This window comes from Somniosus microcephalus, chromosome 6 (assembly GCF_052327205.1).
Source record: "Somniosus microcephalus isolate GS21.2 chromosome 6, FLI_Smic_1.0, whole genome shotgun sequence".
Lineage (NCBI taxonomy): Eukaryota > Metazoa > Chordata > Chondrichthyes > Squaliformes > Somniosidae > Somniosus > Somniosus microcephalus.
Window position 1 is genome coordinate 110,420,805 of NC_140992.1, and position 15,397 is coordinate 110,436,201.

General features: G+C 48.7%; 1 protein-coding gene across 1 annotated transcript in view; it reads left to right on the forward strand.

Annotated features, from left to right (window-relative positions):
• Positions 1-15,397, forward strand: part of LOC147115984 (diacylglycerol kinase delta-like) — a 239,750-nt gene that overhangs the window by 126,872 nt on the left and 97,481 nt on the right. Inside the window, exons 3-5 of the mRNA XM_085991991.1 lie at positions 275-379; positions 5,627-5,759; positions 7,175-7,281. Of these exons, the coding sequence (XP_085848117.1) occupies positions 275-379; positions 5,627-5,759; positions 7,175-7,281 (345 nt within the window). The remainder of the gene's footprint in view (positions 1-274; positions 380-5,626; positions 5,760-7,174; positions 7,282-15,397) is intronic.

Consider the following 15,397-nt stretch of genomic DNA (forward strand, 5'->3'; position numbering starts at 1 on the left):
CAGCCTAATCTTCCCCACCCAATCTGGAGGCGCTGAGTCTAACTGCTTAGCTCCTCCCTAACAGAGACCCCTTGCATGAAGATGATCTCCTGATGACATTTAGAGGCTAATTGCTTGTGTCAGCGCAGTGAAATGTGAGAGGATGATTACAATACAAACTTAAACTTGAATATCCTGGCTGTGTTGCAGTGTTTAGCCTGTATTCGTGCACTGGTACCGAGTCACCCCAGAAAGTGTTCTTTTGTAACCAGATATATACTTGTTGTTTTCGCAGATAATTACTCCTTTCCGAAAGCTGATCTTGTGTGCTGAAAACCGCAAGGAGATGGAAGATTGGATCGCAGCAATGAAAACTATCCAGAACAGGGATCACTTTGAGGTGAGGTGGCTGAAAGCCCAGCAATTGCTACACCTTCAGGAATCTGTGTATGTGAATCAGTGACTGCAAGTGAATTAACCACACAGTACTGAGCACTTGTGGGAGAGGAGAGAAAAGTAGCGAGGTTTCAAACCTGAAAGAAAAATTCAGACAATGATGTGGTTTATATTATCTGATTTGTGTGTAAGCCTTTGAAGCATTTCAGGGTGATAAATTGCTACATAAGTGCAAGGGTTCTCTGTACCTAGATGTCATTGCAGCCTTCACTCCGTCCTTGTGGTCTCTTTTTGACAATTCATGTAACAGGTGACAGTTTCATCATCTTTTTCCCATTTTACAGCGCTGTAATTTTAAGATTTGTTCTTGAGAGTGAGCAACAATGGCAAGGCAACATTTGTTGCCTATCCCTAGTTGCCCTGAAACTGTGTGACTTGCTAGGCCATTTCAGAAGGCATTTAGAGTCTGCCATGTAGCGGGGACTAGACTCACATGTTGGCCAGACCAGATAGGAATTGCAAGTTCCCTTCCCTGAAGGATATTTATGAACCAGTTTGGTATTTATGACAGTCAGCAGCCTTCATGGGCATTTTAAGGGGCAGAAATTTGCCAGATTTATTGAATTTGTTTCCACAACTTGACATGCCTTTGAGTTGCTAGTCCAGGGCCATCACCGCTACACTGATGTACCCTAATATGTGGAGCCAACTCAGCAGCCCTGACTCTGCCAGCAATGCTGTAAATGGGCAGCTAATTCTCAACAGGTGGTTTGCTAGAACCCTCCTGAGGCAGCTGGGTCATCATCAGCAAATGTAAATAGCTGACACATTTCTGGCTGTAAGCACAGAGTGCTCAGCCCTCCCATGCAGGGATTATTTGTGCATAGTTGTTTTTGTGGTGTTCTGTAATCTATTTGCAGTGTAAATTATCTTAATCCTTAATAATTTACTGCAGAAGCATTTCTATTGGGAGCAGTATAAAAGGGATGTTTGTGATGGACCAGGCTTTGTTCAACACCATTTAGAAAGGCACGCAGGTGTCCTTCCTGTTATCCCCTACTCATTTTTTTAAGGGAAGCACTTTCTCCTATCCTTTCTGCCTGTCAACATTGGTAACATCCCCTTCCCCCAGTACAAGCTGTAGTCAATGCTCACCCTTTTATCTCTCTTATCTCCTCTCCCACCATTAAGGTATTGACTGTCGCTGGGATACGGTCCCTCCAGTACCTTGTCCAGGTGGCCATTCTCCATATGTGGAGCTAGACAGTGAGTGCTGGCAACTATTCAATTATAGGGAGCATCTAAGCCAAGCTAAATCCCAGTCTGAACTGCTGTATACACACGCAAACTTTCCAGCAGCACTAATTTGCATTTATATAGCATCTTTAACGTTAAAAAATAAAGTCCCAAGTTAGTGCTTCACGTATGGCGAAGAACGGACATGGAGGGAGAGATTAGGATGGTTGACCAAAAGCTAGGTAGAAAAATTGATTTTTGAGAAGGTTTTAAATGAGGAGAGAGAGGGAGGCGTGGAGATTTAGTGAGGGAGTTCCAGAGACTGGTGTTTCTGTTGGTAAGATCAGTATCTAACTGAAAGTCCCAGGTTTGTTTAACAGAACTATACTGAATCTCCTCAATCAGCTTCCACCTTTCCCAGTGCTTACTTCCTCTGTCCCTGATGAATAATTCTAGTGATTTTTCTGCTATTGAGACTAAATTCACTGGCCTATGGTTACTTGGTTGCTCCCGTTTTTTGAATAAAGATATAACATTTGCCACCTTCCAATCCTCAAGTATTATCCAGCGAATTTTGGAAGATTATAACTAATGCATCTCCAATTTCCTGTGGCCTATTTCTTTTTAACACACTTGTATGGAAAGTATCTGGGCCTAGAGATTTATCTAGTTTCAATCCCAATTATTTTACCTATATAGAGTTTTACTGTTTATATTAATCCCTGTAAGTTTTCCCCTTCACTGATCTCCAGTCTTCCCGGTTGCTCTGGTATTGTATCCTAGAAGTTCCACCATAGTCTTATCCCCTACTATTGTCATCATAGTATATATTTAATGAGTCTGTATTTAATGAGCCCACCTCCTCCTTTACTGCTCTTTTGTCTTCATGTCCATTACTAAATCAAGTGTTATCTGCCCTTTGTCAGGCTGATGCCTTTGCTGCTATGTTGAATTTCTTTAATAAACCTGATCCCTTTCCTACTTACATAGTATTACATAGTGGTTACAGCACAGAAACAATCCAGTCAGCCCAACAGGTCCGTGCGGTGTCTATGCTCCACATGAGCCTCCTCCCAACCACCTTCATCTAACCCCATCAACATATCCTTCTATTCCTTTCTCCCTATGTGTTTATCTAGCTTCCCCTTAAATGCATCTGTACTTTTCACCTCAACCACTCCCTGTGGTAGCGAGCTTCACATTTTAACCACTCTCTGGGTAAAGAAGGTTCTCTTGAATTCCCCCTTAGGCTGATAGTTCTTTTCTATCTGTATATAACTTAAAGTCTCCCGCTATTACCACAATTTTCCAGCTTAGAACCCTCCCTAATCTTATTGCATACATTCCTTTGTTAAGTCATCACAAACAGATCTATCAAATACTCTCATCAGCATTTTCTGTTCTTTCCTGTTCCTTAGTTCTACCCATACTGATGCCACCTGCTGATTCCATTCATTTCGAACCCTCCTTCCCACCACCCTGATAACATATTTTATTAATAGTTTCATCTTCCCTCCCCCCCCCCCCCACCTTTTTTGTTTCCCTCTTCTCTCTAAAATCCCGTATCCTAGTTTATACCCCGAAGGGGCAAGAACTCTACTTGCCAAAAAAAAAGCCATGGATGACTAAAGAGATGAGACGACATAAAAGAAAAAGCATACAAAAATGCAAAAACTAGCACAGATTCTGGCAAATGGGAAAGATACAAAAAACAGCAAAGCATGACAAATATAGATAAGTAAGAGCTACAAAAAGGGAGTATGAAAAGAAACTTGCAAGGGATATCAAAATCAACACAACATTTTTTACAATTATATTTGGAAAAAGAGGGTGATCAGGAGCAATGTTGGCCCCTTGAAAACTGATATTGGTAATATTATCAATGATAAGGAAATGCTGGACATGTTGAATAATTACTTTGCGTCAGTATTTACAGTAGAAGAAGAGGATAACATGCCGGAAATCCCATGGAAACTAATATTGAATCAGGGACAGAGACTCAACAAAATTAACGTAAGCAAAATAACAGTAATGAAGAAAATAATGGCACTAAAGAGTGACAAATCCCCAGGGCCAGATGGTTTCCATCCCAGGGTTTTAAAGAAAGTAGGTGAGCACATTGCAGATGCCCTAACTATAATCTTCCAAAGATCTCTCGATTCACGAACCGTTCCTTTAGATTGAAAAATTGCGCACGTTACTCCGCTATTTAAGAATGGTGAGAGAGAGAAACCAGGGAATTATAGACCAGTTAGCCTAACATCTGTTGTTGGGAAATTACTAGAGTTTATAATTAAGGCTAGAGTGACTGAACACCTTGAAAATTATCAGCTGAGCAGAGAGAACCAGCATGGATTTGTAAAAGGTAGGTCATGCCTGACGAACCTGATCGGATCTTTTGAAAAGGTGATTATAGTAGTGGACAGGGAAATGTCTGTGAATGTTATTTATATGGACGTCCAGAAGGCATTTGATAAAGTCCCTCATAAGAGACTGTTAACTAAGGTTGAAGCCCAGGAATTGAAGGCAAATTATTGACTTGGTTAGGAAATTGGCTGAGCGGCAGGAGACAGAGAGGAGGGCTAATGGGCAGGTACTCTATTTGGCAGGATCTGACTAGTGGTGTCCCGCAGGGATCTGTTTTGGGGCCTCAACTGTATTTATTAACGACTTGGATAACCTTGCCCAGGGTGCAGCCACGTCTCCATAATTATTGCCACCTCATTATGCTCTAGCTGGATTTGTACTTCCAGTTCCTCCGTTTCATTTGTAATACTCCTGGCATTGATATGAAGCTAGCTTGTTTGGTTGGCTATTTTCCTCCTCTTGACCTTCCCATCTCCCAGTCCCCTTGCCTCTCCTGGCATCTAATTCCTCAAACTCCCTTTGTAAGACTTCCAGCCTGCTCTTTCGTGCATCATTGATTTCCATGTAAGTCATGAATTCTGGCTGTTCACCCTCTCTTTCCAGAAGTTTTTCCACCTATTCTGTTAGGTTCCTTACTCCGGGAGGTGACGCGCCATTCGAGACTTCAGAGCACAACTGGAAAAAGGTCTGTCTATTCCTCTAATTGTGCAGTCACCCACAACTACCACTTGCCTGTTCTGAGAACCATTCATTTTCATGGTAACCACTTACTCCACTGTGCCATGATGTTGCTCATGATTACCCTCCTCCTGGTTCACTGACCTAGTCTGTAACACAAGCATCTAGCACTGTGTACTCACAGGAGACTCCTCTGCCTCAACTTCCTGCCTCCTTTCCTGCTCAATATACTTAAAAGGTTGAGTCCACTTGGGAGGATGATCCAGCCTTCTTTTAAAGCCTGCTTATAACACACCTGTTATGACTGCTTCAATGTAATAGTAGAGTCAAGGTATGATTTGGCCACGCTCTTGTCACCCATCGCATCCCCACTCTGCCCACAAGTCATGCTCTGCTGTTGATTGCCTAGAGCACCAGTTCAGACACTTAGCTCGAATCCTGATTGAGGGAGTAACTGGCAGGTATACACAGGCGAGGGCTGCTGCTCTCTGTTGAGTCATGTAATTGTCACTATGATCATGAAAATTTATCGCAGTATGTTTGCTTTAAGCAGCTCATTTCAGAACTGATGTTGGATTCATTCTGTACCACGTGACATTATACACAGCAATAGAGTAAAGGACAAAATGGTGACTGAGAATATCTGTCTGTTTTCACTATCACATCACAAATTCATAGTGGCCATCACCAGGTAAAGTACACAATTAGGGCAAAACCAGACAGGGTGTGGGAGTTAAGAAACACTGACCTGACACTGAAGAGATATCAGATGTGTCTTGACTATTCCAAGCATGTTGATGTACAGATGAGCACATCTTCCATACTTTGCCAGCTGCTCCCACCCAATCCCTGAAATACTGGATACCAGCTACCATGATTTCGATCTAACAGGGTGACTGGCAAGTAGTACATATTCTTTGACAGTATCTGTTAAATATTTCTTATACTTCTTCTGTTTTTCTCTGAGCAGTCAACCCAGTATAGCATGGACCATTTCTCAGGAATGCACAACTGGTACGCCTGCTCGCACGCACGGCCCACATACTGCAATGTGTGCCGAGAGGCCCTGTCTGGCGTCACGTCTCATGGATTGTCCTGTGAAGGTAAGGAGCAAAGATGGAAATGGTTTCTCATTTTATTCTTTCTTACCTGCCCTCTCTCACAACCAATCCCAACGCTTGTCCACAGAGGAGATTTCATGATTACCCTTCATCCTGCGTGTCCTGTTACCACAGACCAACTCCTCCCTCTTCCCCGCCCCCCCCAACATCCCATTTGAGGACTGTAGGAACTGCTATGCATTCAAATTACCGCAATAAACCAAAGACTGAGAGATGTGTGAGACATAGTATCAATACACAGCCCTGCAGCGATGCTTGCAATTCATCCCACAGGGAGGGATGGGCTAGTGATTTAGAGAGCACTGGGTAGATTCTTCCTCATCGGGAAGGGTAGGCTTTTCATTTACAGATCACTGGATAGATTCTTCCTCATAGGGAGGGGTGGATGCTTCCTGTTTTTTTGGAATCAGGAGCCTTTTAAAATAAACTATAAAGAACTTTCATTTTTTCATATATTCCTTTTCTATTCTTGTTGATTTTTTGCTGAACGTTCCGTTTGGTTTACTTACTGCCAAATTCTGACTTTGGGTTGGCAGGACTTGCGCATCTGAATGGTATGACACATTTTAGTTAATATCAAGTGTAATTTCCACATTGAGTGTGTGTCTGCCTCATTAACCAGTGCCCAGTTATGTAGCCAAACTGACTGAGTGTAGTTTGCCGGATTATGTAATCAGCCTTGTTACTTAAACAAGTAATAAGTATGAAAAAAAACAGAATAAACAGAACAAAAAAGCAATATAGAGTTGTTCTAATAGCGAGACTCCCTCTATAAGGGTTCCTGATAATGAGGCTGCAGCATTTAGAAGTCCTAACAGTTCCACTCTCTCTATAAAGGGTCCAGATGGTGGAATCTTAATAGTGCAACTCTGTGTCTGGGGTCCTAATAGTGCGATTGTCTATAAAGGGTACAGATAACGAGACTGCCTCAATAAATGGTTCTGATCATATAGGAGGCCATGATAAGTGAGACTTTCACTTCATAAGGGGTCCCAATGGTTAGACATTCTCCTTATAAGTAGCCCTAATAAAGAGAATCTAGGCCCCAGTAGCACAAAGGCTGCAAACTAGATGGCTCCCGGCCTACCATGGGAGTTTCTGATGGCCTTGTTTGGAGGCACAGCCTCAGCCTGCCCCAATGACAGCCATTCATACAGAGGGGCAGGAACTCCCTACACAATAATAAGGAGGCGTACAAGCTTACTCAACGGCAGTTATGGGCCCACCTTGGGAGTCCTAATGGGAGCCAATCAGCAGATGTTGCTTAGCTAGGATCTGTAGTTTTATTTTTAGCCTGCGGTGGGTCACCCCCCCCCCCCCCACCCCAAATAAAACACTTTTCTGCAAAATAGCTGTTGAAGACTCTCATCATGTGACATTTCCTTTCTGGTTTACAGTGTGTAAGTTTAAAGCTCACAAACGCTGTGCCGTGAGAGCCACCAACAACTGCAAGTGGACAACACTGGCCTCAATTGCCAAAGATATAATTGAAGATGAAGATGGGGTATGTTGTAAATGGGGAGACATGCAAATGCTGATATATGTAAAGCTGAACGAGTGCTGGGTAGAGCCTGGCAATCAGCCACTGCTCTTAAAATGGAATTCATCACGATTGAGATGTTGGTGGAGTGAGTTAGTGTCCTTTTGCGGCTGGAGTTGGGACTGGTGAGAGTTGAATTCAGAAAATTGTGTAAAATCATTCCATGTATAAACAGGAACCCGTGGTTCCAGGCAGTGAGCGGTTATCGGGGGGAACATAGCATCGGGTGGTTACCAGGCGGAGCATGGCACTGGGCAGCGAGTGGTTGCCAAGGGAAACATGGCACTGGGCAGCGAGTGGTTACCGGGGAGAACATAGCACTGGGCAGCGAGTGTCAGGGGAAACATGGCACTGGCAGCAAGTGGTTGCCAAGGGAACCTAGCACTGGGCAGCGAGTGGTTGCCAAGGGAAACATGGCACTGGGCAGCGAGAGGTTGCTGGGGGAACATGGCACTGGGCAGTGAGTGGTTGCCAGGGGGAACATAGTACCGGGCAGCGAGTGGTTGCCAAGGGAAACATAGCACTGGGCAGTGAGTGGTTAGTGGGGGAACATGGCACTGAGCAGTGAGTGGTTGCTGGGGGAACATAGCACTGGGCAGCGAGTAGTTGCCGGGGGAACATGGCACTGGGCAGCGAGTGGTTGCCGGGGGAACATGGCACTGGGCAGCGAGTGGTTGCCGGGGGAACATGGCACCGAGCAGTGAGTGGTTGCCAGGGGGAGCATGGCACTGGGCAGTGAGTGGTTGCCGGGGGAACATGGCACTGGGCAGTGAGTGGTTGCTAGGGGGAACATGGCACTGGGCAGTGAGTGGTTGCCCGGGGGAACATGGCACTGGGCAGTGAGTGGTTGCCAGGGGGATCATGGCACTGGGCATTTAGTGGTTGCCAGGTAGAACATGGCACTGGGCAGTGAGTGGTTATCAGAGGGAATGATCATTTTCCATAAAATCGAAGCATTTAAAATTGAAGAGTTCAGTGGAAAAAGACAAATGCACATAGATAGAGGGTTGGTATCCTGCTGCAGAACCTGAGGAAACCAAGGGAACATAGCACTGGGCAGCAAGTGGTTGCCAAGGGAAACATGGCACTGGGCAGCGAGTGGTTGCCAAGGGAAACATGGCACTGGGCAGCGAGTGGTTGCCGGGGGAACATGGCGCTGGGCAGCGAGTGGTTGCCAAGAGAAACATGGCACTGGCAGCAAGTGGTTGCCAAGGGAACATAGCACTGGGCAGCGAGTGGTTGCCAAGGGAAACATGGCACTGGGCAGCGAGTGGTTGCCAAGGGAAACATAGCACTGGGCAGCAAGTGGTTGCCGGGGGAACATGGCACTGGGCAGCAAGTGGTTGTCGGGGGAACATGGCACTGGGCAGCGAGTGGTTGCCGGGGGAACATGGCACTGGGCAGCGAGTGGTTGCCGGGGGAACATGGCACTGAGCAGTGAGTGGTTGCCAGTGGGGAACATGGCACCGGGCAGTGATTGGTTGCCGGGGGAACATGGCACTGGGCAGTGAGTGGTTGCTAGGGGGAACATGGCACTGGGCAGTGAGTGGTTGCCAGGGGGAACATGGCACTGGGCAGTGAGTGGTTACCAGAGGGAATGATCATTTTCCATAAAATCGAAGCATTTAAAATTGAAGAGTTCAGTGGAAAAAGACAAATGCACAGATAGATAGAGGGTTGGTATCCTGCTGCAGAACCTGAGGAAACCTTTGGAAACCCATAGGCCTAGAAATTCAGTTGGTTGCGCCAGCCGGTAGCGCCTTAGGAGGAGTAGATGTCGGGCGCTAGGCGGCTAGCGGCCGGGCGCAGCGCGATCTGCGCCTTGCCCCAACTTCACTCAAGATTTAGCGGCGGCGCAAAGTCTTTGCGCGCGCTCAGCTGCGCGCACAGATCCTGACGTCATTTCCTCGTGCAACGCCCTTTGTGCGCCCCAAACCGGAAATTCAGTCGCTTCGCCCCATTGTGCGCTTGGCGCCCCTAGCGACTGTTACAGTGGAACGGTGCTCAGTCGATGCGGGGCGCGGGGGGCGCATATTAAAGGGCGCTCCTCCTGCACTATAAAAGGCTGCCATTTCGCAGCACTCCTTCTTGAGAGACGGATCTTTGCAGAGAGACCAAGGTAGAGAGCTTTCTGCTTTGGCTCATCACTCGGACCGGTACTTGTGGCTTCAGGCCACAGCTTTCCACTTGTCTTTGCCTTCATTGACATCTCATTGTTTGCCAGCATATTATGGGGGCTGCAATGGGTGTAAACGCTGGCTTTCTCAATTACATCCAAAGGGCTCACAGACGCCATGAGAGAGTGGCAGCCCTGGCTAGACGGAGAGGGGGCAACAGGCGTCGGCAAAGGAGGCCTTACCCACCCAGGGTATACCGCCAGCAGTTCTCCTATCTCAACATGTCTGAAGAGCAGTGTGTTCGGAGGCTGCGATTCCGAAGGGAGGTGGTCACAGAGATCTGCCACCTGCTTGGCGGTGATCTGCAGCCACAGCTGAGGTACAGGACGTCTCTGTCGGTGGCAGTGAAGGTGACGGTGGCTCTCAACTTCTATGCCACCGGCTCCTTCCAATTCGCTGCTGGGGACATTGCCAACATCTCCCAGTTCGCCGTGCATTGCTGCATCCGCCAGGTGACCAATGCCCTTTTCAAAAGGAGACGTCAGTTCATCTCCTTCTCCATGGCCCTTGCCAAGCAGCAACAGCGTGCAATGGGCTTTGCAGCATTTGCGGGCTTCCCCATGGTGCAGGGCGCAATTGACTGCATGCATGTGGCTTTGCGGGCACCTCTGGAGAATGCAGAGGATTACCGCAACCGGAAGGGCTACCATTCGCTGAACGTCCAGCTGGTGTGTGACCACAGGCAGCTCATCCTAGCTGTCAATGCCCGCTTTCCAGGCAGCAGCCACGATGCCTTCATCCTGCGACAGACTTCTGTGGCAGACATGTTCCAGGCCCAGCCTCACCCACGAGGATGGCTTATCGGGGACAAAGGCTATCCTTTGTGTACCTGGCTGATGACCCCGCTCCGTGCGCCCAGCACCCCTGCTGAAGAGGGATACAACGATAGCCATCAAGCGACCAGGAACATCATCGAACAAACAATCGGCGTCCTGAAGCAACGGTTCCGCTGTCTGGATCGTTCCGGTGGAGCCCTACAATATTCGCCGGAGCGAGTCTCCCATTTCGTGGTCGTTTGCTGCATGCTGCACAACCTGGCTATCTGCAGGACTCAGCCACTGCCACCAGAGATTGGAGGACCACCTGAGGAGGAGGAGGAGGAGGAGGACCAGCACAGGAGGGAGGCAGAAAGTGCAAGGGCCGCCCGTCGGCGGCTTATTGAACGTCGGTTCTAGGCCCCCTCTCAGGGAATAGCTTGTGCCAATGTCAGCAGATGAATGTAGCCGCTCCACAAGCCCTCAGCCGAGCAGGGCAACCAGGACTTAACCAAAAAACCATGCGCAGTGCAATTTAACAACAATAATTTATTGAAAACCTCTGCCCTTCCCACATTACATCCTCATGTGGAGAAGCCCCCTCCAAAAACACAAAACTACCAGTCTCGGCCTTACAAAAAGAAAGAAAGACACCAGTCTCGGCCTTACAAAAACACAACTGCACCAGTCTCGGCCTTACAAAAAGAAAGAAAGACACCAGTCTCGGCCTTACAAAAACACAACAGGCATTTGAGCATACCTTCTACTTTTTGCCCTGCAAGGGCGATGCCTTTCGCATCCTTGCCTGGCCCCTGCCCGCCCTGCAGCAGCTCCTCAATGGGAGCCCAGTGGCTGCAGCAAGGCTGGGGGAAGGCTGCTGAGGGGCAGATGGCGTGACGGCAGATGCCCTTGGGGGTCGGCCTGCACCAGCTCTGGCCTTGGAGTGGCCGGCTGCTGACTGCTCCAACTCTGGCTGGGCGGCAGCAGTCTGTCCAGCGGCTCGTGGCAGCTGCAATGGCGGAGTGGCAGTGTCGGCTGCAGGAACGGTGCCAACCTGGCAGATCGCAGGTGCTCACTGGTCGCCTGATACAGTGGCACTCGCACGGGCCAGCACTGCAGCATGCGCAGCAAACAGCTGAAGGACAGACTGCTGGGCTACTGCTGCGCGGCGGGTGCCGTGGCGATGCCTGGCTGATCCAGCGAGGGTGGCAGCAGTTAGTGCCCGTGTGGCCCTGGTCTGTGTCCGCATGACAACAGCCAGTGAATGGACGGCACGACTGAGCACTTGGCTCGAAGCCGCCTGTGCTGCCGCGAAGTCCTGCAGACTCCTGGCCTGTGCTGCTCCAAATTGCTGCACACTCCTTGACAAAGACTCAATGGAGTCAGGCATCCTTGCCACTGCAGCCATGAGCTCATTGTGCCTGCGCTCAGCCTGGACGGCCATTTCCTCCAGGAGCCGCACCTCCTCTGCGCTGACCGTCGCAGGACTGGAGGCCGCACTCACCCTCTGGGGAGAAGTCCGCCGAGCTTCCCCACCCCTCCCGCGTTGCTGCAGGCCGCTGGGCCCCGGAGCTTCACTCTCCTCCGACCCTTCCCCCCGGCTCCCCTCCAGGGAAGACGTGTCCCCTACATCGCCATGGGCTGGCGCAGCTGAGGGTGGCACTGATGGGCCGGCTTCTTCTTCCTCCTCCTCGTCTTCCGAAGGGCTGACAGTGGCAGCTTGAGGGCCCACCTCCTCACCTGACGATTCACCATCTGAAAGCAGGAAGGCACAAGAGTAGCTTTAGAGTGAGGACAGGGCGGCAGCGAGGGAGGCATGAGTGCTGCCATTCACCGCATTGGTCGGACAGTGGCAAAGGATGCTGATCTCATGCGCAAGTGGAACGAGAGAGGTCCAAAAGGTGATGCCCAGAACAGGGTCGGCATCTCCACTGGCGACGGGGCCAATCAGCCGGCCTGCCATAATGCGCTCCACACGCTGGTCGAGGTCGGAGAGCTCTTTGATGTCAGGACGGCCTCCCCGGGTCTCAGTTCGGTTGCGACGGTTGTGCACCAGCTTGGCCTGCAAGAGAAAGGACGGCCTCTAAGTACAGTGTGAAGCCCTGATCTTGTCTGCACTGCCTCCCATGGTCGAATAGCTTGTACAGTGTGTAGCCCTGATCTTGTCTGCAATGCCTCCCATGGTCGAATAGCTTGTACAGTGTGTAGCCCTGATCTTGTCTGCAATGCCTCCCATGGTCGAATAGCTTGTACAGTGTGTAAAGTGCTGAATGTGCAAGTGATTTTCATGCCAGTCCCATAGCTGCTGGATGAGGGCTGGCCATTAGGGCTTTCAGGTCCCTTTGCCCATAAAGTGAGGTGCACATGCAAGGATGAGGAGGACACTGGAAAGGGTACTCACCCTGACAACCCGAGTGAGGTCGTTGAACTTCTTCCGGCATTGCACAGGAGTCCTGGCAACCACGCTGTTGGAAGACACCCTGTTGGAGACCTCCCTCCAGGCTTTCCGGTAGGCGCTGGGCAGCGGCCTCTTGCCACCTTCTGGGAACAGAACATGGCGCCTGCGCTCCACTCCGCCAACCAGCAGCCTCAGGTCACCGTCGCTGAAGCGCTGCGCTCTCTCCCTGGCCTTCTCCATAGCCCTGGGCGTTGTGCAGGTGAAGCTGAAGTGGTCAGGCCTAGGTTGAGGGCTGCAGTGTGCAGGGCGTGGCAGGCAAACAAATCCACCCTCCCCCTTTAAGAGCTGACCGGCGCCAGAGTGTCTGCTGTCAATCAAGAACTCGCCGCACCGGCGCTGCGCCCGGCCTCGGGGGTATTGCTCAGCACCGCCGGCATAGCGCCTAAAGATAGTCGTGCATCGCCTGTTTTAGCGCAGCAGCAACCTCTTGGGGTGATGCAACTGAATATCGGCGAAGGGGGCGCGATTTTGCACCGGGCGCAAACTTTAGCGGCCGCCCGACTTTACCGCCCCAAAAGTGGCTATACTGAATTTCTAGGCCATAGTCTGTATTTTAAATATTAGAGCTCCCCCCATTGGTATAACTTGGTAAAGCAGCACATTTTACTTCAATTTACTGAGGACTTTTTGATTTTGAAGAAAGAACTAGCATCTTTCACGATCTCAGAACGACTGAAAGTGCTTCACAGCCAAAGAAATACTTTTGAAGTAGAGTTACTGTTATAATGTAGACAAATATGAGCCCAATTTGTGCACAGCAAAGCCCCACAAATAGCAGTGGAATGAATGACCAGATAATCTGTTTTTGGTGATGTAGGTTGAGGGATAAATGCTGGCCAGGACACCAGGAGAATTCCCCTGCACTTCTTTGAATAGTACATAAGAAATAGGAGCAGGAGTAGGTCAATCGGCCCCTCGAGCCTGCTCCGCCATTCAATAAGATCATGGCCGATCTGATCCTAACCGCCAATCCACCATCACAGAACCATCTCCTGAATCTAACAGAATTAGACACACGAAATAGGAGCAGGATCAGGCTACACGGCCCCTGGGTCCGTTCCGCTACCCACAGGGCCATGACCGATCCGAACCTAGACTCATGTCCAAATTCCTGCCTGCTCCCCGTAACCCTTAATTCCCTTTACTTCTAGAAACTGTCTATTTCTGTTTTAAATTTATGTAATGATGTAGCTTCTACAGCTTTTTGGGGCAGCATATTCCATGGACCTACCACCCTCTGAGTGAAGTAGTTCCTCCTCATCTCAGTTTTGAAAGAGCAGCCCCTTATTCTAAGACTATGCCCCCTAGTTCTAGTTTCACCCATCATCGGGAACATCTTCCCCGCATCCACCCGATCCGACCCCTTCACAATCTTATATGTTTCAATAAGATCGCCTCTCATTCTTCTGAACTCCAATGAGTAGAGTCCCAATCTACTCAACCTCTCCTCATATGTCCATCCCCTCATCCCCGGGATTAACCGAGTGAATATACAATATTTAGGAAGGATCGGCAAAAAGGTAGGGGAGGTGGGGTAGCATTGCTGGTAAAGGAGGGGATTAATGCAATGGAAAGGAAGGATATTAACTCGGATGAAACGGAATCTGTATGGGTAGAAATGAGAAATAGCAAGGGGAGGAAAACGTTAGTGGGTGTGATATATAGGCCTCCAAATAGTAATATGGAGGTGAGGGAAGGCATAAAAAGGGAAATTAGAGAAGCGTGCGATAAGAGCACAGCTGTCATCATGGGTGACTTTAATTTACATATTGATTGGACTACCCAAATTAGTAAAAATTCTGAGGAGGAGGAATTCCTGGAATGTTTTCGGGACGGTTATCTGGACCAATATGTCGAGGAGCCGACTCGAGATCAGGCCATTTTAGACTGGGTATTGTGCAATGAGAAGGGACTTATCAACAATCTTCTTGTACGAGGCCCCTTGGGTCAGAGCGATCATAATATGATCGAGCTCTCAGTCGAGATGGAGAGTGAGGAAATTGAATCAGAGACTAAGGTCCAGAACTTAAATAAAGGGAATTACGAGGGTATGAGACGGGAATTGGGTAAGATTGATTGGGTGGTGTTTCTGGGGGGATTGACAGTGGATAGACAATGGCAAGCATTCAAAGATAGAATGGAAGAATTCCAGAACATGTTTATACCGGTTTGGCATAAAAATAAACCTAAAAAGGTGGCTCAACCGTGGATAACGAGGGAAATTAGGGACAGCATAAAATCAAAAAAAAGGGCATATCAACTGGCAAAAAAAAGCACCAGACCGGAAGATTGGGGGCAGTACAGGATACAGCAAAAGAGGACAAAGGGATTAATCAGGAAGGGGAAAATAGAATACGAAAGTAAACTTGCAGCAAACATAAAGACAGACTGCAAAAGCTTTTATCGGTATATCAGGAGGAAAAGACTGGTAAAATCCCAAGTCGGTCCCTTGCAGTCCGATTCGGGAGAATATATAATGGAGAATAAGGAAATGGCAGACCAATTAAACTCATACTTTGGTTCTGTATTCACAAAGGAGGACACAAATAACCTCCCAGGAATATCGGCAAACATAGGGACTAATGAGAGGGAGGAGCTGACAGAAATTAGTATCTCTAGGGATATGGTGTTGGGTAAGTTGAGGGGACTGAAGGCCGACAAATCCCCGGGGCCTGATAAACTACATCCTA